This window comes from Dromiciops gliroides, chromosome 1 (genome assembly GCF_019393635.1).
Source record: "Dromiciops gliroides isolate mDroGli1 chromosome 1, mDroGli1.pri, whole genome shotgun sequence".
NCBI classification, from domain to species: Eukaryota; Metazoa; Chordata; class Mammalia; order Microbiotheria; family Microbiotheriidae; genus Dromiciops; species Dromiciops gliroides.
This window is the reverse complement of record NC_057861.1, coordinates 54,083,784-54,106,753: the sequence shown is the minus strand read 5'-3', so window position 1 is coordinate 54,106,753 and position 22,970 is coordinate 54,083,784. Positions and strand designations below refer to the sequence as shown.

Genomic DNA, 22,970 nt, shown 5'->3' with positions numbered 1-22,970 from the left:
CAATTGGGGAACGCCTGAGCAAAACTATGGCATATGAACGTGCTTGAATACTATTGTGCTATAGGAAGTGATTATTAAGGGGATGGTTTCAAAAAAAAACCTAGAAATATTTGTGTGAATTTAAAGTGGAGTGAGCGGAACCAGGAGAACTTATACAACAGCAGCAAATTTTGTTTTGCACATGGGTTTGTTTTTCTTGCCTTATTAATGGGGGTGGGGGAAAGGAAGAAGAAAAAATTCAAAATACTACCTTTCTCCACTTATCTGAAAGGCATACCATGAAGATAAAAAATACTTCTAGTCTTTTAATGTTAAATAATTATTGTGGGGGCAGCTAGATGGCGCAGTGGATAGAGCACTGGCCCTGAAGTCAGGAGTACCTGAGTTCAAATCTGGCCTCAGACACTTAACACTTACTAGCTGTGTGACCCTGGGCAAGTCACTTAACCCCAACTGCCTCACTAAAAAAATTAAAAATAAAAAAATAATAATTATTGTGGTTTTATAGTGAACATTTCAACTCTAAGCAATGAAGATTTGTAAAATGAACTTACCTGAACTAGAGCAGAAAACATTACAAAAGCCAAATCTACAAACCTAATCCAAAACTCAGCATCACCAATATCATCAATATTTCAATGGCAACCACATTAGTTTTTTTTCCTGAATTTTCAATGACCATGTTTATTTCTAAAGTGAGTCACTCAGAGAAGCATGGAGAAACTAATATGTTGAAAAATGAGCCCCCTTTCTACCTTCAGAATGACGAGAAACCACAAAGACTCTGATTAATTAAATAGGTATATATTCATTGTTCTTTGCTGGGTGTTGGGGGTGGGAAATCACTAGAATTTTTCTATACTGAAATTTTACATGAAAGTTCAGTTCAGTTCAACTAAAGCGTATTCAGCACCTGCTAAGAGTACTAGGTGCCACACTAGACAACAAGAAGCCAAAACTCATCACAGTCCTTTGCCTTCAAAGAGCTTAGATAGAGGAGATTGGGGGTAGGGGGGTGAAGCAGTACACCAGAGTAGACAGTGCAGTGGGTTCACAGCTAGCACCTTCCCAGGTATGCCTGGGTGATGGATCTCACACAAGTGACTTGCCTACCCTCTCTGGGTCTCAGGGTCTTCACGTAAAATGAGAATGGCCTCTAGGGTCTCTTCAATGCTCTATGACACTGAACACTAAACTATATCATGCAGATAAAACCTTCCTGGAAAGGTCTGACAAAAGTTGAGACATCTAAAATTGACCATGATGGAGATTGTTTAAATAGCTGCACAAGTCATTTTCCTAAAATACAAATCTAGGAGTGTCACAATGACTTTCCAACCAAACTCATGTTTGCGGCATTTAAAACACTTCAAATGCAGGCTTCAACCAATGACTGTAGATGGTGAGACACACACTGCTCTCCTTTACTCTGGTGTCCCCAGAGCTCCTGATTTCAGAGAATCCAGCCCTGGCTTCCCACCAGGCTCAACTCAAGTTCCAGCTGAGCCCTCACACTTGGCTTTATTTTGTATTTTGTATAGTATTTTATAGCTAGATATATTGCTGTCCTCTTATAAAATGTCAGTTCCTTGTGGGCAAGGACTATTTCAAGTTTTTTCTTTTTATGCCCAGCTGTCTGACACACAGACACTTAATAAATATTTTTTGGAGAAGGAACATGACATAAGGACAGAGCTGTTTCTCTGACATCACACCAGCTATGTGACCCTGAGCAAGTCACTTAACTTCTAGGTCCTAAGCAACTCTCCAAGACTATCTAAGCTGCAGAGTAGGTGTTGATCTGCAAGGGCACAGGGAGTTCTTTACCAGCACTCAGTCAGTCAAACAATGGTCAATATCTAATAATTAGTCAATTAGTATGTACCAGGGGCATTGTGCTAAAGGCTGCCCTCAAGTAGGGGCAAAAGGACATGTGCCTAATGACACAAAATACTTACAGTGTAGTAAATGGGAGGGAAATTAGGAAATCACAAGGTTAATCCAAAAAAAAAGTTATCAAAAACACTTTCCTCACCAATCCTTGTAAGACTTTACAAGTTATATTATTCCCACATTAGAGATGAGGAACACACACCCAAAGTTAAATGGCTTGTCCCAGAACACAGATTAGTGAATGATTCAATCCCAAAGCCAACTCTCCACTAAACTGTACTTCCTCTCCACAGGGGAAAAAGAACTCATGAGGAATTTTGTAAAGCCTTCCTTTTGGGGAAGGACATTGACAAACTAAAGGACACCCAGGAGGGCAATTAGGAAGGTGAAGTCATGTCCTAAGAGATTAAAACAAGATATGGAGCCTAGAGGGAAGTAAGAGGGGGCACATCATTACAACACAAGAGGGATTGAACCTGTCCTGCTTGGCACCAGAAGGCAGAACTAGGAATCACTGTTTTGGGTTGGTGTTTGTTTGTTTTTTTTGGGGGGGGGTCCCTACCAATTAAGATGATCCAAAAAACACACCAGTGCATCCTCACCAAGGTCCTTCCTTCAAGGAGAAGCCGGATGACTCTTTTGTTGGGGGTGTTGTGTAGGGAGAACTCTCAGAGGTGAGGCCTTAGAAGTGATTAGGATAATCTATGAAACCCAAACTCCCACATCCTTTCTGTCCATTGATGGTAATTGCAAAATATCTCCTACCTCTAACCTTTATAATTCTAACCCTGAGGTGCTTAGAAATTATCAGAGATAAACAGAAATAAAGGACTTTAGGCCACCTTACACAAACTAGTCCAAACCCCACGTTTTACAAATGGAGGAAACTAATACATAGAGGTTAAGCAATCTGCCCAAAGTTGGACGGGTCCTATGTTCACCATTTTGGCCTTGGAAAGGAAGGAAAGTAGAACATGACACTTTCCAAAGATTTTCAATAAGGGTTTAAAAATAGGATGTTCCCAAAGTCTCAGGGCTGTTTTAAACTTTAACAGCTTAAAACTGCACTGAGACATTTAGAACACCCTGTATATAATTCAATTAACCCAAACATCCTATTCTCTGAAGGTATTCTAATTAACCATACACCTACATTTCCCAGATACAGACTATGCCAAAGTTCAGGCAACGACAGCATTCTCTATTATGAACTCAAGAAAGACAACACATTCTAATGGAAAACAGAATGAAATAACAGGTCTTGAAATTCTGGAGCTCTAATTCTGCCCCCCAGCACATGCTCTTGCACCTTAGAGAATATTCTACATTTACAAATTCAGGAGAACTATATGCTCTATTGATTTCATCCACTTGTAGTGAATAAGTTATAATGAAAAATCTGGGGGCAGCTAGGTGGCACAGTGGATAGAGCACCGGCCCGGAGTCAGGAGGACCTGAGTTCAAATCCAGCCTTGGACACTTAACCCTTACTAGCCGTGTGACCCTAAGGCAAGTCACTTAACCCCAATTGCCTCACTTTAAAAAAAAAATCTGGGGGCAGGAGATGTGTTTTCTCAAGGCAATATTTATCTTCCTAGAGTTAGCCACCTTTAGTGGTTCTCTCAGGACAAAAATCTCAAATCACAGGTGTTGTGTGCAGACATATAGATGTATGTATGTATGTATGCATGCTGTAATGATTGGAATGACGACAACTGCTGGAAAAGCTCCGCCATGAGGAGAAGGCATCTGAGAGCAAGCCGTGGGGCTTTTCTTTGGCGTCAGGAAGTGACATTTGCTTGTGGAAGGAAGAGGGGGCAAGGCTGGGTCTCACTCTTTTTTCGTCTGGACTCTGGTGGAGAGTGGAGCTAAAAATGCACTCTCCCCTTTGATAAATAGATGAATCTAAGCCTCTCTTCACCAAATTCTTATTCTTCTTAATAAATGCTTAAAAGTCTAACTCTTGCTAAAGCTTATAATTTTAGGTGACTACTCATTAGATATTTTAGACAGACTAGGCAGAATTTTAGTCCCTTACAATGCACATATAGAAATAGATCTCATTCTTCAATGCTTTCCTCCTAATTCATACATGGAATATGTATTTTTTGAGAAATATTTCTATTTCCTTGAAGAAATAAAATATGCTGTCTCTGGAATACCTAACATCAGGAAGCAGTTATCTGAGCTCTGAGTTATATGAGCACTATGGTGTTTCAAACAGATCCAAAGACTGAGAAAGAAGTACAAGAGATCTCTGAAAATAAATCTCCAGCTTCGGAAAGGCTGCTTTGAGGGTGTCTGATGTTGTGACTGACCCCTCAGCACTCTAATTCAGTGTGTAAGTGTACAGAAGTATTACACCTGCCCAGATCACAAGAGTGGATTATCTACCATTCAAAATATAAGTATCAATACATCTCTCAGTAAAGATACCTAGCCCCATCAATTTCATTCCCTGCTATTGTGAAGTCGTCTTTACAAATGGAATCTGTGCCATTGTATGTAGTTTTATTTGCTGGACTTACATGATAAAATAAATTTTTGTAAAAATAAGAGACCTCTATCTAAGTAGGCTAGATCAATGTAATTGTGTCCATTCAGTGAAACCTGAACTCTATTCATAGGAGTAAGTCCCTCAGAACCACTGATTCTTACTTTACATACAAGTCTAACAAATCTGGTTATCTGAGTTAGCCCATAAAAAATAAGATACCATAGGCAAATATTAAGAGGAAGACAATGACACCAGATTAAGGAGGAAGTATTAAAAAAAAGAAAAAGGAAGAATGACAAAGTGCCTCTTTCTGCTTTTATTTTCAAATTTGACGTGCTCTCCTACCTCCCTCCTGTCCTTCACCCCCAAACCCCTCCCCCTTCCCAGGAACACACGTATTCAGAAGGCAAGAAAGCAATAAATTCATATATTGGTGTGCGGATGGCCCCACCAGGCATGGGGAAAAAAAAAAAAGACCTCCCAAACTCAAACAAACAACTCCAACACACCTTGAAACCACTGATATCACTCAACGTAATACCATGGTATTTCTAACAAAGGTTTTCCATTTCAAAAACAAATACAATTTTTCAAAAGAAAAGAAAAACAAACAAAAACCAAATAGCATAAATCTCCATAGCCTTTGAGGACTTTCCCCAATAACCAACTACACGGTTCCCTAAAGTCTTTCCATTCTCCACAATGATAGAACTAGAAATTCAAACCGGAGCTTCTGAGTTCAGTGCCCATTCCACCACCCTAGAGATCATCTATTTAACATCTAGTGTTACAACTCCAACGAAGTTAAGTGACTTACACAAAGTCACAAAGTAACTCAGCAGAGCCAGAATTCCATGCTGTCCTTGGTCTCCAACCTGAAAACTGAAACTCTCTACAACCTTGTTCTCCTACCTCACCCCACACCAAGCCAGCAACATTCCTTGAGCAGTGGGCACTCAAGCATTTTTAAAGGGCAGCTAGATGGCACAGTGGATAAAGCACCAGTCCTGGATTCAGGAGTACCTGAGTTCAAATGTGAACTCAGACACTTGACACTTACTAGCTGTGTGACCCTGGGCAAGTCACTTAACCCCAACTGCCTCACCAAAAAAAAAATAAAAATAGATAAATAGATAAGTAAATAACTAAATAAAAAACAAGTTAATTAAAAAACAGAAAATGGGGGGGGGGGGTTTGACCCCATCTGGGAAAAATTCAATCAGGTTGAATACAATTCATTTCCAATTAAATTATGCCAAATCACTGAGTGACTGTCCGTTAGTTGCAGAGTACTGCAACTGCAATCAGTAGTGTTTACCAAAGGCATGTAGTCTGTTCTTGAATTCAGCAGGCACCAATAATGATGGCAAACCCCAGCTTAAATCTGGGACCCGATATTATTCCCAATGGCCAAGAACTGTAAAGAACCTCTGGGTCACATCTAGGCTTACATTCCAGGTCTGATTTATCTCTGGCTCCCGTCCAGACTGTGGAGGCATTCAAACATGAAATCAATGACACACAAAGGGCTAAAGTCACAACCTAAAAGTGGGGAAACACATAGTCACATAGCAGGGTCACAAGGGGATGGCCATTCGAGCTTTGCTACACCCTTGGCTCCTCAACCAAACTGAAAGCTTGGGTTTGTGACCAGTGAGGAGAACAATTCCCAGGTTGAATCTGGGTTAAGGCCAGTGTCTGTCAACACATCTCTCCTGCAGCACTAGCTGCCCCCAGTTTGGCAGGGTGACCTCATGACCAGAAAAGGAGGTAGGACATGCCAATGCAGCAGTCATATCTAGGATCATCACGTCCTTGCCCTGTATTTAAACTTTCCTTTCAGGAATAGCATCTGGGACATTGCCAAACTATTATAACTTCACGCCAAAGATGCCACTTGTACCTGATCAAGCCACTCAACTTGAGGGTAACCCAAAAGCCTGTAAGTAGATAGAGTGTGGGGTATATAAATCCCCCTTGGCCATGGCCTTCTTTAAAAAAAAATAAAATAAAATAACCCTATTAACCAATATTTCTTCGCTTTAGTGAGACACCATCACATTAGATATTGGCAGATAACTCCAGTATCTTGTCTTAAGATACCAAAAAGCACAATAAATATGTGAAAAAGAAAATAATCCAAAGAGAACCATCTTTAAGATGTCTATGAAAAACTATTAAAATTTATTAAGTAAATTTCAACAAGGATACCAGTTTGTCTCACAAAATGAGATTTAAATCCACTATTTCCATTTTTAAATGAGGAAAACAAGATAAGGAAATCTGGCAAAATGAGACCATTGGACGAATCTATAAAACGAACAAGTTGGACAGGCTAATGAAAATTCCTGCCCTGCTCTAAAATTTTAGGTCCCTGTCCTCAAAGAGCTTACAATCTAAGGGGGGTAGGGGCAGCTAGATGGCGCAGTGGATAAAGCACCAGCCCTGAATTCAGGAGGTCCTGAGTTCAAATCTGTCCACAGACACTTGACACTTAACTAGCTGTGTGACCTTGGGCAAGTCACTTGACCCTCATTGCCCCACAAAAAAAAAACCAAACAAAAACAATCTAAGCGGGGTTGGGGGGGGGGGTTAGAGAGACAACATGCAAACTATACAAAGCAAGCTCTACACAGGATCAATAGGAAATAATCAACCGAGGGAAGGCACTGGAATTAAGAGAAGCTGAGGAAGGCTTCCTGTAGATGATGGAATTTCAGTGGGGCTTAAAGGAAGCCATCGAGGTGGAAAAGGGAGAACTTCCAAGCATGGGGAACCGGTGAATGAAGTGGGGGAGGGATGTTCTAGGAGGGCTTTAAACAGAACATTTGAATTTGATCCCAGAGACAACAGAAGCCACTGAAGTTTGTTGAGTAGGAAGAGGTGACTTGATTGCGAAATCACTTTTAGTGGTTGAATACTCATCAGAAAAGGCTCTAAAACCTAAAGCTCAACAGAGTTGCCGCAAGGAGAGACTAACACACACACCCAACTGGGTGGAGTAATCTATTCAATCAGTGGTTGAACAAGGGATGTATGGACAGGAGCAGGGAGAGACATGAAGCAGGACACCCACAAACCCACCCACCACACCCACACCAGATACCCCAGTAGTGCAGGTGTGAAGTGATGAGGGTCTGCACTAGAGGGGTGGCAGCGTCCAAGGAGAGATACAATCAACAGGCCTTGGATGTGGTGGTACACGGGTGAGAGGTAGAGAGGAATCCAAGATGACTCTTATGTTGTGAGCCTGAGGGATGGGGAGGATGGTGTTGCTAACTCTACAATAGTAGGGAGTAGAGGGAGGGGGAGGGTTAGAGGGAAAGATGTCTACTGGACATGAGAGATGTCTGGAAAATGTCTGAAGATGTCTGAAAGGCAGTTGGAGATTGGAGGTCAACAGAGACTGGGTCAGGAAAAGTAGATTTATTTGAAAATCACCAGCACACAGCTGAGATATAACCCAAACACTGCCCATTACTGGGGTTTTAAAGAACTACCCAATACCTCTTCAAATACGCCCCAATTCCAACCAATATAGGTTTTTAAAAAACCTTCGTTTGGTCTCTCAAAAAGAGCCCTTTGCGCCTCCTAACAAATTTGGCTACCCTAAAAAAGGTTTTCTGGAGCAGCTAGGTGGCGCAGGGGATAAAGCACTGGCCCTGGAGTCAGGAGGACCCGAGTTCAAATCCAGCCTCAAGACACTTGACATTTACTAGCCGTGTGACCCTGGGCAAGTCACTTACCTTGCCGAAAGGAAGGAAGGAAGGAAGGAAGGAAGGAAGGAAGGAAGGAAGGAAGGAAGGAAGGAAGGAAGGAAGGAAGGAAGGAAGGAAGGAAGGAAGGAAGGAAGGAAGGAAGGAAAAAGAAGAAAGGAAAAGGAAAAGAAAAAAAGCATTCTTTTCTCTCTTCTATAGTGAAGTGAAGTCCCTATTCCTAGTCTTTGGTTCCACATTTAGCTCTCTCCATCTGGCTATGGGTCCACTATTATTCTAGCCTACCAATTGCAGCTCAGCAGTTTCACTGTATACTCCTAGACCAAAGGCCCCATAGTTTTTCAATATATGTTTTCCAGTAAAAAAAAAAAGCCATCCACTTCCTTTAGCCATCTAACAATACTTAAGACCCTCCCTATTTTGGAAAAGGGGGCTTCTATCCAACATGCCACAAGTTTAAGCAATTACTTCAATGACATTCATAAAGATATTCAGTGACTTATCGAATCTGAAGTTTTTTCAGTTGCATTCCAATGATGGAATATCATGTTTGAGTGTGCAGAAATGGGAGTCACACCAATTCAAAAAAGTTTTAACAGTTTAATCATCAAGTGGGCTAGAAAGAAATGCAACAGGAGGACAAAAATCGTTGACGCTGCTTCAATTAATGTACTCAGACAAGGAGATGAGTCAATGATCTAGTAAGTGCTTTCTATCATTGATAGCTATGATTCATTCTGCCTCCCATGGAATGTTTTTTTGCTCAGGGAAGAGGCCTCGGTGAGAAAAACAACTCAGCAGTGAATCATCTACACAACTCCAATCCAGCCAAAGGCTGCTATGGGACAGCAACTACTCCCTAGTGCAACAGGACACTTTCTCCTTTGCTTGTACCAACCAAACTCAAATGTGTAGCCACTTGAAGCCAATGATGGGGGGGGAGAAGAGACACTATAAAAAGTATATGAAGCCTAGCTGTGTGACTCTGGGCAAGTCACTTAACCCCAATTGCCTCCAAAAAAAAAAGTATATGAAGAAAAAACTGTGGGCATGAGAAAATGTTTGCAAAAACATACTTGAGGGGGCAGGTAGGTAGCACTGTGGATGAAACACTGGCCCTGGATTTAGGAGGACCTGAGTTCAAATGTGACCACAGACACTTGAGACGTACTAGCTGTGTGACCTTGGGAAAGTCACTTAACCCTTACTGCCTGACAAAAAACAAAAACAAAGCAAAAACATACTTGAGATCTCTCTGATGGTTGACATGAAATCTCTAAGATTGGAGAAAGGACTAATTTCCCTCAAATACGTAAAAGACTATAAAAGATCATAATAGGAAAAAAGAACCTAAAAATTAGGGTGCATTAGACTTTCTAGGTTATCAATAGCACTGTATGCTCATTGAGTCAACTGACCACAAGCTAGGCTAAAAAAAAAAAATCCACCAGGGGGAAACTAGGTGGCACAGTGGATAAAGCACCAGCCCTGGAATCAGGAGGACCTGAGTTCAAATCCAGCCTCAGACACTTGACACTTACTAGCTGAGTGACCCTGGGCAAGTCACTTAACCTCACTGCCCCCCCCAAAAAAGGGGGGGAGTCCACCCTAAAATTAGTCTGAATTAATAGAAGCATATTTAAAAATTAAGGAAAGCAGTTTCACGGTACTATGCAGGTAGGTCAGCCTTATCCACGACATTTTTAAGAGAGAAAGGGGAACAGAACATACCTCACCTGAGCCCTTACTTATTCTGATAGTGTGTAATTTAAGATTCTAAATGTGGATTCTAATGTGTTCCCCCAGTTTGGGGGAAACTGACTAAAAATCACTGATAAAACGAGTTTAGGTTTTTAAGGGTTTATTGGAAAATAGAAAGAAAAAGATTGAGAACAGAATTCTAACAGCCTGGCATTCCTATCTTTCCTCAAATTTCCTGTGAAGTCCTCTGCCGCCACCACCATCAAGTCAGGAAGCCAAAAAAAGGCAGCACTCTCTGCGCAGGCTCCCTTTCCTCCTTCCTGTCTCCTCCCAGACCATAGGAGGCTCCTCCAGTTGATTGGCTAGTAGACTTGATAGACAGCACCCATGAGCAAACGTCATTTCCTGACGCCAAGGAAAGGCCACAATGCCTCTGAGGCATTTTCCTCATGGTGGAGCTCTCCACAGCAAGTCTCCAGTAGGTGGCGTCATTCCAATCATTACAATAGGCAGGATGGAGAGCTACCATCTTCTAGTAGGCATATATGCAAAAGGAATCAAAGACATGGGAAAAGGGCCCATGAATACAAAAAAACTTTACAGCAGCTTTTACGCTATCAAAGACATCCTTAGATCTAAGGATTGGGTGCCCACAAATTAGAGACTTGCAGAACAAATCTTAGAATATAAATAATGAATTCTTACTACCCTACAACAAAATGAAACCTGGGAGGTTTCACATGAACTGATGCAAAGTGAAATGAGCAGAACAACTTAGACAATGACCACAGTAATATCAATTAAACACGTTTAAAAGGCTTTCCAAATGATGGTGGATGCAATGAAAGAGTTGCTTCCCCCTCTTGAAGGGAAGTGATGCACTTGAGAAGCAAAATGAAGCCTACATTTCCAGAAATGTTTTTGCTTGATTTGACAAAAGCTGGAGGAGGGAGGTGAAGGAAATTTAGAAGGGGACTCAGGCAAGCAGGACAGCATTGTATCATCTTATTAAATTAAAATAATAACTCTGCCAGAGAAGACTAGATGACCCAGGGTAAACTAGCCTCTATGACACTGTCAATTTGTACACATCAGTGAGACAACAAAACCTGCCCACACAGAAAGAATGCTTTGTGAACCCTTCAGCCAGGAGGTGCCAAGTGATAAACACTTACTGGTGGGCTGAGTTCCCAACTGTGTCATCCACTTGCTGTTGTGCCCAGGCACTGCCATCAGCCCTGTTAGATGTGAGCTTGTGGAAATCAGGTGCTGACTAACTTCTCTATTTATAGCCCTAGCTCAGTGCTTGGGACACAGTAAGCACTTAATAAGTGTTTTTTTCATTCATTAATCTCTAGAGAGGAATTGGCTGTGGCGAGAAGGGCCGTATCTTTGTCAGAAACTAGAGTAAAGAAATAGATAGGAGATGATGTCAAGGGATTGTGAGATGCCTATGAGAGAGGCAAGGTCTACCACTCAGAGGGTCAGTCAGCCAACGAGCACTTACTACTATGCTAGGGGCTGGGGTGGAGATAAGGGCATTGAGAGAGGCTTACAGAGAGAAAAGGTTTGAAAGGACTGCTGAAATGAATGGGATAAAGAATCCCCTCATTAAACAGTGAGGATCCAGTACACATGATTTAATTTCCCTCAGTACAGCAGGAGCAGATGGGGCAAATGATGACAGTAATTCAGAGTTGGGGGTTGGTGAGGCGTAAATGGCAACTGATAAGGGAGCAAGGTATTCAAGTGTAGAAGAGAGTAGAGAGTTAATTGGTTCATTAAGAGGGTCAAAACTGGGAAAGGAGAAAGAAGAGCATATACAGAGGAAGCATGATAGTCTAGAAAAGTACTACAAGGTAGGGTTTAGAAGTCACAGTGAGAACTAGTAATCATTAGGGAAAAATAAAATAAGAGGAAAGTATAATCTGACAGGAATTTCAGAGCATGCTTTTGAGGACAAACCAAAAGTGGAGAAGTTGGTCAGAGGAATTTGAAGAGATTTGAGGACCTAAGCTATAATGGAATATCACTATCAAGAGAATAATGTGTATGTTGAAGTCCCTCAATGTGAGAGCAGGAGTTTGAGCAGAGAGAGAAAGAAGTTATGAGTCAGGCACAGAGAAAAGACACTCCAACAACAAAAAAAAAACCCAACCTAAAAATAACCCCAGAACAAATGACAATAAGGAAATCCAGTGAGGAGTTAGCGTTACTTCATCTACCCTAACTGTACAAAAAGTCTGCCAGAAGCTCACAGGTAATAAGAAAATGACATTTTAAAAATAAAAATGAAAATAAAATTTTTTAATTAAAAAAAATGAAATGGCCAAAAAGCTAGTACCAAGAGCAGACAAACCTACAAGCAAAACAAGAGATACTAAAATAAAAATCGAAAAAAGATTGAAAAAAAATTTTAATCCATATAAAAACCCCAATATAAAGAACTGACAAGAGCTTTCCACAACCAGAGAGACCAGTCAGAGAAACCTATAGTCTCCCAAGGCTCTCTGTAGCCTGTGACATTGAAAACAGAGGGCTCTCATGAAAAGCCCCAATGTGGTCAGACAGCTTCAGTATGGACCTTGGAAGTTACAGCAAGCCACTAAAATTGGCAACCCTGGCACTTCCTAAGTCCCCCAGGGCAAAATCTGGACATAACCCAAAATTCCAATTCAGAAAGAAAGCCCGTAAAAAAAACCAAGACACCAACCACTATAAGGAATTGTTATAGGTCAAGAAACAACCAAAATTCAAAATGAAAAGAGATTAATTCCACTACAACTGCCAAAAGACTCAGGAAAAATGGATTTTTTTTACAAAGAATTGCATGAATACCTAATAATGATGAAAACAAAAGATGAACAAAGAAATAAAAGGTCATGAATTAAAACCTGGAAACAAAAGAGCCTAGAAGAGAAAGTGTCAAATTTGGCTAAAGAAATATCTTGATTTTAGCCTAGATCAAACAGAGATCAGAGACTGTATGAAAAACCAAGAAAACCAAAACCTAAAGACTGAAAAAAATTAAATAAAAATTCTGATATAAAAAACTGATCTGAAAATGGTTCAAGGAGATAATTTTGCAATCATCTGACTCCCTGAAAAAAGTTACTTAAAATACAAGACATTCTATTTTGAGAAATCATTACTGCCCACACATCTACCACAGCTACAAAAATAGAGAGAATGCATGGATTTAACCAAGAACCAGGATTATCATAGTCAAAATCCAGGGTTTCCAGGTCAAAGAAAAAATACTGCAAGCCAGCCAGAAAAGGAGTTCCAATACCAAACAAGGAAGCAAGTACAATGGGGAACATCATACCAAACCTGGCACCTTCGGTAAACAGGTATACTGGAATACAACATTCCAAAGAGCAAAAAATATGGACTTAGAAGCAAGAATGATTTGAGTAGATCCTCCTCAGGAGGAAAAAAAAAAGGGGGGGGGGAATCTTTAATGAAATAGAGCCTAACTTTTTAAACTGTGGGTCTCAACCCCATATGGGGTTCCACAATTGAATGTGGGGGGGTCCCCACAAAAAATTTAACAGTAAAAGGTTATGCCTATTTTACATATCTATATACTCAGAATGACATAAAAATCTTGGGTGAAAAGGGGTTCCAAGTGGAAAAAGTTTTAAAAGCCCTGAAACAGAGGACCACCAAATATTTCAGATGTAAGATCAAAGACCAAGTAGAAACTGAAATATACTCAAAAGAGTGAAAGGCAAAAATCTGAGTAACTGGTAGGGGCTGATGATGAAATACTATGGGGTTAAATGACTTGCCCAGGGTCACACAGCTAGTAAGTGTTAAGTGTCTGAGGCCAGATTTGAAACTCAGGTCCTCCTGACTCCAGGGCCTGTGCTCTATCCACTGCACCACCTAGCTGCCCCCAATATAAACTCTTCTATTTAACTTTTTTTTTTAAGTGAGGCAATTGGGGTTAAGTGACTTGCCCAGGGTCACACAAATGTCTGAGGCCACAATTGAACTCAGGTCCTCCTGAATCCAGGGCCAGTGCTTTATCCACTGCACCACCTAGCTGCCCTCTGAAATACTAAATCTAATGGGAGAAACAACTGTTCCTTAAGAACCTTACTTTCAAAGGGCAGAAACCCTAAGGGTGGATGGGTGCTGTGATGGTTGTTTAAGAGGGGAAAGAAGGTAAAAGGAATATACATACTAGTGGAGAAAAGAGTGAAAAGAATAGAACTATTTTTCATGTTTGGAGTACACAAGAGTTTAAACATGGAGAAAGAGGAAGGAGAAGTAGGCATTAGATGATTCTGACAAAGCAGAGTTAAGTGTAGTTGTACAAAGAGTTTCATGCAGAAATACAAATTCAATGGTGAAAACAACTTTGAAAGACTTAAAACCTCTGATCAAAGCAATCTAGAAAATCCGTGATAAAGCATGTTCCTCTTCTTCCCTTTGGTGGCTAAAGGTGTGCCTCCACTTTTTCTCATCACTTTTTTTTTCCTTTTTCTTTTTTCCTTTTTTGGTGGGGCAATGAGGGTTAAGTGACTTGCCCAGGGTCACACTGCTAGTAAGTGTCAAGTGTCTGAAGTCAAATTTGAACTCAGGTCCTCCTGAATCCGGGGCTGGTGCTTTATCCACTGTGCCACCTAGCTGCCCCCATCACTCTTCTTAACTCTCTGTATTCTAGCTTCGGGACTCATCATTCCACTGACACTGCTCTCTCCAAAGTTACTAAGGCTCTCTTAGCTGACAAATCCAATGGTCTTTTCTCCATCCTCATTCTTGACTTTTCTGTGGCCTCTCACTCAATCACTTCCTTCAAACTATCCTCCACAAGTTTTTGTGACACTGCTCTCTCCTGATTCTCCTCCTATCTGACAGATCCTTCTCTAGTCTTCCCTTTATTGTATCTTCATCCAGGTCACTCCTACTAACCCTGGGTGTGCCCCAGGGCTCTCCCCTGAGCCCTCTTCCCCTTCTAATTCTAGTCCATTTGGTGCTCTCATCAGCTCCCATGATTTCAATGATCATATGCTGATGGTTCTCAGATCTACCAATCCAGCTCTAAACTCTCTTCTGACCCCCAGTTTCACATCCCCAGCTGCCTTTTAGACATCTCAGATCAGATGTCCTTAGACACTGAAACTCAAAATGTCCACAACTAAATTCATTATCCCACCCGCACCCCCATATCTTCATTTCTTCCTAAATTCTCTATTACTATTGAGGGCATCACTATGCTCCTACTCACCAAAGCTTACAATCTAGTCGACTCCTTACTCTCTCACCCATTATCATATCCAATTAGTTACCAAGTCTTGTCTTTTTTCTGCCTTCATAACATCCCTCATATAGAACATCTTTCCCCCCCAACACTGCCACCACTGCCCTGATGCAGGCCAGTCCTCATCACCTCACACTTAGTCTTTTACTCTAGCCTTCCTTCAGGCTGGGTCTCCTGACACCAGTCCCTCTTTCACTCAACACAGGTATTTCTGAAATAAAATTTTCAAAGTGTCCTATAATTTTTAAAGTATGATCTATTTAGTTCAAATTTTTAGAAGACATTTTACATACTGTTTTTAGGTACACAAAGCACTTTAAATAGTTATTAAAGGAGTCTCACAAATTCACATGGTAAATACTGTAAACATTATTCCTGTTTTACAGATAAGGAAATTGAGAGCTAAAGGGGTCACTGTACCCCAGGGTTTGACAGCTACTAAGTGTCCAAGGATGGATTGGAATTGAGTTGTTCCTGACTACAAGGTGTGCACTCTATTCACCAAATTAAAATTTAATTTTTAGTACAGTTTCTGAAGTCCAAAAAAAAAAATCATTTAAATTCGAAGAGAAAATAGCTTATTCTTAGAAATAAATTTCTAGGAGCAGCTAGGTGGCGCAGTGATAGAGCACCGGCCTTGGAATCAGGAGAACCTGAGTTCGAATCCCAACTCTTGACACTTAGCTGTGTGACCCTGGGCAAATTATTTAACCCCAATTGCCTCACCAAAAAAAAAAAAAAAAATCAAGAAAGAGAGAAAAGGGGCAGCTAGGTGGCACCAGCCCTGGATTCAGGAGGACCTGAGTTCAAATCCAGCCTCAGGCACTTAACACTTACTAGCTGTGTGACCCTGGGCAAGTCACTTAACCCCAATTGCCTCAGCAAAAAAAAAGTTTATGGACTTGGGGGATAAAGCAGTGCACCAGCCCTGGATTCAGGAGGACCCGAGTTCAAATCTGGCCTCAGACACTTGACACTTACTGGCTGTGTGATCTTGGGCAAGTCACTTAACCCTCGTTGCCCCACCAAAAAAAAAAATTTATGGATTCCATGAAAATAACCTTTGGTACAGAGGCTTTGGTGAGGAAAAAGGTAACCTCCTCTGAAATAGAGTAAGAAGAGGAAGGTATGAGGTAAGACGTCAGGGTCTTTGGAAACTGGGGGGAGGAGAGTTCATGACAGTATTCCAGTTGCTTCAAGCAAAAAAGTCATTCTAAGTCATCACCTAACACCTCCAAGTAGCCTCCTCATCGAATTAAGAATGGGTTTTTTTAGCCTTGATTTGTAAGGTATGAGAGCATTTGAACATACTTGGTCAGGTAGAACAAGAAATCCCTACTCACAAGAACACTTAAGGAGGCTGAAGGCAAGAAGGGGTAGCACAATAGGCCGTTCATGAGGTAGTAGGTCAGTTACTGAGATTTGGGAAAGGCAAACCACATGGGAACACTGGGGAATCCAAGGGCAAGTAAATGAGTTCATTTTTAGGCAAGTCCTGTTTTAAAGAGTTGACAGGATGCACTATGGACAAGGGCTAAAAGTGAAAATGTGGGTTTCATTCACTTAGAAATAAACTAAATGGGGGGCAGCTAGGTGGCGCAGTAGATAGAGCACCGGCCCTGGAGTCAAAAGGACCTGAGTTCAAATGTGGCCTAGACACTTAACACTTACTAGCTGTGCAAGTCACTTAACCCCAATTGCCTCACCAAAAAAAAAAAAAAAAAAGAAATAAACTATATGTTCCACGTAAGCGGAGAAGGCAGGAAAAGACATATATAGAACTACAAACAGAGCATGGTAAATGGGCAAGGGAAGAAAGGCTCCTCAAAGAAAAAAAGAAAAAAAAGTGGAAAGGATCACAGAAAAGGTCAAAAGGAGTATCTATTTTCAAAATCCCAAAAGCATTTACTGACAAAAGCAGCAAATGAGGTACAGAAAAAATAAGAGATAATGAGTGGATCTAACAGAAAGCCACTGGTCACTGTGGCAAGAGCAGTTCGACAGCCTGGTTAGACAGCACTCTATCCAACAATTCTGAGGCTTTAGCAGTCTGCAACGCCCATGTGCTAGGGCAATAAGAAGTCACACAGCAGCCAAATCAGTAAATGCAATTTACAAAAGGGGCAGAACTGCTAGCAATGAGGAAGTGATAGTCCCTCTTACAGGCCCCAGACACAGTGTAAGACACTGATAACCGGGAGAGACAACCAGGAAGGGAAAGGCCCAGAATCCACCATCAGGAGAATAGTCTGAACCACAGGGGAATATTTAGCATGAAAAAGAGGCAAGGTAGGGCTAAAGTCTTTCCTTTGAAAGAAGGATGTGACTTGCCCAACCAGGGGCAGAAAGAAGAACAATGAGCCTAAATTGCAAGAAGGTCAATTTAGGCTCCATACTACTTCACCATGGTCCAAGGGTGTAATGGGCTGACCAGGCTCACTGGAGACACTTAAGAAGAGGCTGGAGTCCACTTCTTGACACCCAGTGAGGATTCCTTTTCTGGTCGAATCTAGACAAGATGACCCTTAAAGTCCTTTCCAACTCTAAACTCCTGGTGGGGAAGGAAAGTCTAGATTATACCTTTCAGGCAGCTGAGCTATGAATGAAAAAAGAAAAAGTACATCAGATAAAGTGGGGGCGGAGACAAGTAGTGGTTTGTTTGGCTTTCAAAACTAGAGAGAGCTAGACATACCTTAAAAGGAGAAGAACTGGATAATTGTGTCTTAAAAGGATGGAGAAACCTGTTCAGTAGGTAGACAGACTGAAAGTTTGTGTTGACCTAGCCCAATGCCTCATTTGTTCTTAAAATGTGGAAAATGAAATCCAGAGAGACAAATGACTTACCTAAAGGTCACATTACAATACAGGGGCAGGAAAGGGACTATAACCCAGGGTCAGTGTTCTCTTCCCACTAAACCAGCCTTACTGCATTCAGTTATTATGCTTAACACTCCAGCTCCCTGGATTTAATTACTATCTCTATGTTAATGATTCTCAAACCAACTTATCCAGTCCCAAACTCTGGGACCTCCAATCTCCAACTGCTTAATGAATGTTATATTTAAATGACATAAATACCAAGAAAAGCTTTAATCCTATTTGTGGCATCTACTTCTAAATAGCAATTTCCACCACTTAGTTTTCCTTCTTTAAACTTATTGTTATTGTCCACCAAAAGAAGTCAAAGAGTTAATTTATACTTCTGTAAGAGTAAACCCATTTGAGCTCTGATTAAGGAGGGCACTCATAAAAATGGAGGTCAGCATCAGAAAATATTTTCTGAGTCACAGGGAGAGATTACTCACCATGCTCTATTCAACACAGCCCGGTGAGGACACAACTGCTCACCATGTATTCATTAGAAAATCAGGGCCTTTCCCTTTGAAGGAAGCAGAAGGCGGGGGGAAAAAGTCATACTTTCAGTTTTGTATATAAGCCAGTGGGAGGCTCTATCTGAAACACCCTTGCATCCCCTCCCACAGCCTTAATGAGTCTTGAAGGGAAATATATGTTTCACATCATCTTCTTAGGTTCTTTCCAAGTCCCGACAGGCATATGGGTGTTAGCTAAAAAAAGTTGTTTTCAATCTATTTAAATAGGTTAGAGCTCCTATCTTGGAAGTGGCTCTAACACTGCTTTAAAAAAAAAAAAAGGATGCAATAGACTAAATAAATAGCAGGGTTAATTCTTTATGAAATCTGACTATCCACTTAATGTGAGAAAAAGGTTTTTGTATTTACCTGCAATTAACTGAGACCTCCATTTTCTGTGGATGAATATGTCAAGAGTTTGGAATGAGAAATGGAAGAATCTTGGAAGTCCATGACTTAAACAGGCATGAGGAAATGGAGTCCCAGAAGTGACTTGCCTAAAGCCACTCATTTGCTAAACAAATTAGTAGCAAAGCTAAGCCTGAGTCCAAATATGAATAACCATGTTTTGTTTGCTCCTAAACATTAAAATATTCTAAATTCCTTCAACTTTAATTCAAGTGAGTAATTCCATAACATTTCAAGAATCATTCATTTTCTTCAAGTTGGTCCTCACAAAATAAGAGTTTCATGAGATTAGTATTCCACAAAATACATTTTTCTTTAAGAGAAAGATCACCCATTTTCCTTTGGAAATTTTTCCGTTCCGAAAATGGAATAAGCAAGGCTAAAAAAAAACTATGAAAGGTGCCACTTCAGATTAAGGCGTGTTAAATACTGTCCTCTGGAGCTAAGAATCTAATCTGGGGGAGAAGAGCAAATATACAAAATCAGAACCTCTGTGTCCTCCTACCACCCAGGAACCTAAAGCAAAATGTGCAGTGAAACTAAGAAATGTTCGGCTGACGTCAAACAGCTCTGGAAGGACCGCAACACACACGTACCCCACTCCTGCCAAATGCAGCTTGAGCCAGGGAGGGAAAAAGTCTGTAGTTCAGGATAGCAGAACATTAGAAAGCCAGGGGACTGCAATGTTTAAACAGTTCTTCCTAACCCAGGAAGCCAAAAAGCTATGATTGCACCACAAAATACCCTTTTCCCCTTACACCATTAAAAAAAGGCATATGGTCTCTTCAACCAAGCTGCTGGAAAGAAAATATTCCACTGTCTCCAGATGACACTTCATTTTTGTAAAAATGCAACCCAGCAAGACAAATTCATCCAAATAACAGGATGTTTCTTAAATTTATAATTATCCCCCCCAAAAAAAGCCCACAAAGAGAAATGCAAACGTAAAGAATGGCATGTAAATCTCTTTAACATGCTTTAAAATATCACTTATTTTATCTTTTTTTTTAAAAAGGCAATTAATTAACCACAACTAGTATGTACCTGAAGGCAACCAGCACTATTTCCCCGGAAACATTTGTCTATAATCTAGTAAGATTAGGTGACAAGGTTAAAAAAAGCTTTCCTTATTACACTGTCAACTGAAAGATTTCCCCTCCCCCTCTGTCTATACTGTATACACAGACCCAAACACACCCAGAGCTGCCCTACAGGAAAAGCTACATTAACTGCTTGAGTGCTGGAAGGCTCAACATCTCTCTGGAAACAGGATGACCAGAAATATAAAGTTCGGGTATAGGCAGGGTTTTGGGAAACCACAGTTGCACAGAATTAGGCACCCAAGAACCCTGGCAAATGTTGGCCATTTCTATCTACACCACCCCAAAGCAAGATGTTTCCCATAATTCATACACATATACAAATGTATTTTTCCGTTCCAAAAGAGGAATGGCCTATCAGGGATTTTCTTAGATTGAGCTCCAGTACATTTGATTCTAGCAGCCATCTCTCCACCCCCACCCAACAAAAGTTTCAAAGTAAAATGACACCAAAATAGATATCATTTGTTGCTATTTTATTTTCTTTCTACAATACACTCAATTCAGCCTGTAGAGTCTAAGAAACATAATATTTCCATTCTGAGGGTAGAGGAGAGTTGTACCAATAACTGTACCGGGTTTTATCAAGTATGTGAACATTTGTAAATTTCCACTTGGTGAGAGGCTTTTCTGGTTTAAACATAGATGTTGTCATGGAGTGTGGGGGGAGGGATCATTAAACAGGTCCTACAATTCACAAGGAGGCAAGTATCCCATTCTAAAATAAAAATACAAAACGAAGGGAGAAAAGCTGTTTGTTCACCCTAAGGAACAATCTGAGTTGCTTGTAAACTATAATACAACAGATTAAAAACAAGAACCATCTTAAATCCACTCAACTGGAAGATAATTTATTGAGTTTCTATATAATGAATATTAAACAAAAATACAGGTAGGTAGAACAGACATTGGGGGAAAAAAAGTCATGCATAAACACTTCAATTTCCCAAGAGAATGAGAGAAGCAGGAGAAAAACACTAAGAGGTGTGCGCTGATGGACTGATTGCCCCTATGAACCAACCTCGACTGACACAAATGCATCATCTTAGAAAGTTTCAGAAACCCACATTGCAGCTGTGGAAAATTGTGAGCTCTTCTAGGAAAAGAAAAATTTTTAACTTTTCCCCCTTTCATTAGTCATTCTTCTTTCCCTTCTCCACCCCAACCCTTTGCTTATCTGTCAAGACGGATGAGCCATTTTAGAAACCAAATTCCCCTATTGCTTCTGCATTTTTCTTTTTTAAAAAGGAATCATACCCACATGACTGAAGGGGAGGGGGGAGAGGAGGAGCAGAAAACCAGGGGGGAAAATTATAAAAATAACTTCAACTGCCCAATTTCACAGGCTGCTTTGGCTCCTGGGTACTGCGTGTGATTGATGAGAGAATGCGGTGCCCTCAGTGACTTGCCGCCCACCTCCACCCTCATTATATACCGCAGAAGACTAGCCAAATACCCAAGTAACCCCACCAACAAAAACAGGGCAGTGGGAGAGTGGGCAGACACAGGGCTGAGAGAAACCTGCCTAGATGAGACTGAATCGTTGTGGAAAGAGAGTCTGGAATTAGTGTGGGTTATTTTGGACAGGGAAAGGAAAGGGAAGGGAAGGGGTGGGTGGGAAATGTTCTGGGCGTGGAAGACGTGCAAGTGGAGAACGAGGGGGGGGGGGCCCAGGAGGGGAGGGGGGCTTGGCCGGGACAAGGCAGAAAACGCTTAGTGTCTAGGTAATGGGGGGGGGGGAACGAAACAGGTAAACAGAGCAAGAGAGGGTTTAGAAAGAACAAGGGTTCATACAAAATCATAGGGTTGGGAGAAACATGTATGGAATTGAAGAAAAATCCAAAGGGGCAAAAGGGTGGTAACCCCATAAAGGGCTTACCAGGGGGTTTGGGGGAAGAATTCAGGAGGGGATTGTATAGAATTAAAAGGAGGAGGGGGAGGTGAATGGGCAATTAAAGAATAGGAGCTAAGAGAGGTCAACCAAGAAGGTTGGCTTAGCACAGTGCTAAGCACACAGTGGGCGCTTAATAAATGTTTACTGACTGATTCCATTGAATTGAAAGGGTTTACGGAGCCTTCTGAAAGTGATCCTGTGAGCCAAGTGGTATGGCCAGAAGTTTTGATGGGGGGAGGGTTTTGGGAGGGAGAAGTGATTAGAAAGAGGGTGCTCAAGGGCATGAGGGTGGTAGCCCAAGCAAGGGGCTTGGCAGGAGCCTGGAAATGAGGGGGTACAAGGGGAGTTTGGAAGCAGAGAGCGGGGGGTTGAAAGGAGAGAGTCTCGCTGTGGGATACAAGCAGGGTAGCCCAAGCCAAGGGCTAGGAAGGAGCCTGCAAGTTTGGGGAGAGGGCTGTCCGGAGTTGGGGTGGGGGGCTCGGAGGGAGAGAAGGGGCAGCCCGGAGCCGGGCGTTTTGAGGACGCAGAGAAGGGTGCCTGGAGACAGACCGAAGGGGAGGAGGCAACCCGGGGCTGGGGAGGGAGCAGGGCTCTGGGGGGCACACGTCCGGAGCGGGGCCCAGCGGGGCCAGGGCACACGCACCCTCGCGGCCCCGCGGGGTCGGGCTGGGGACACGCTAGCACACGCACACGCAGGGCACCGCGGGGCCGGGGCGCGGATACTCACATAGACCGGCAGGGGCCACGGGTACACGGCGGGCTCGGCTCCCACGGGCGACTTGAGCCTCAGTTCCAGCTTCTCACCCATGATCGCGAGCGCGGCCGCCGCTGCACCATACTAGTGGGCGCGGGCGCGGGGCGGGCGCAGCGGGGCCGGCGGGCGGGCAGGCGGGCGGGCGACCGCGGGGACGGTTGGCCGAGGGAGGGCAGCTGGGGGCGGGCGGGCAACGAGGGAGGAGGGGCGCGAGAGGCGGCGGCGGGGGCAGGGGGAGGCGGAGGCCCGGGAGTCACGACCGGCGGCGGCGGCAGCAGCGGAGCCGCAGGCTCTCTCCCTCCCACCCTCCCTCGCTCCCTCCTTTGCTGGCTCGCTGGCTCTTTTGTAGTTACAGCCCCCGGGT

The 22,970-nt window shown here is 42.2% G+C and overlaps 1 protein-coding gene across 1 annotated transcript in view; it reads right to left on the bottom strand.

Moving 5' to 3' along the window:
• DOT1L (DOT1 like histone lysine methyltransferase) overlaps positions 1 to 22,729 on the bottom strand; it is a 118,563-nt gene extending 95,834 nt beyond the window's left edge. The window contains 1 exon segment of the mRNA XM_043980640.1: positions 22,580 to 22,729. Within this exon segment, the coding sequence (XP_043836575.1) occupies positions 22,580 to 22,660 (81 nt within the window). The 5' untranslated portion in view covers positions 22,661 to 22,729.
• Between the last annotated feature and the right edge of the window lie 241 nt (positions 22,730 to 22,970).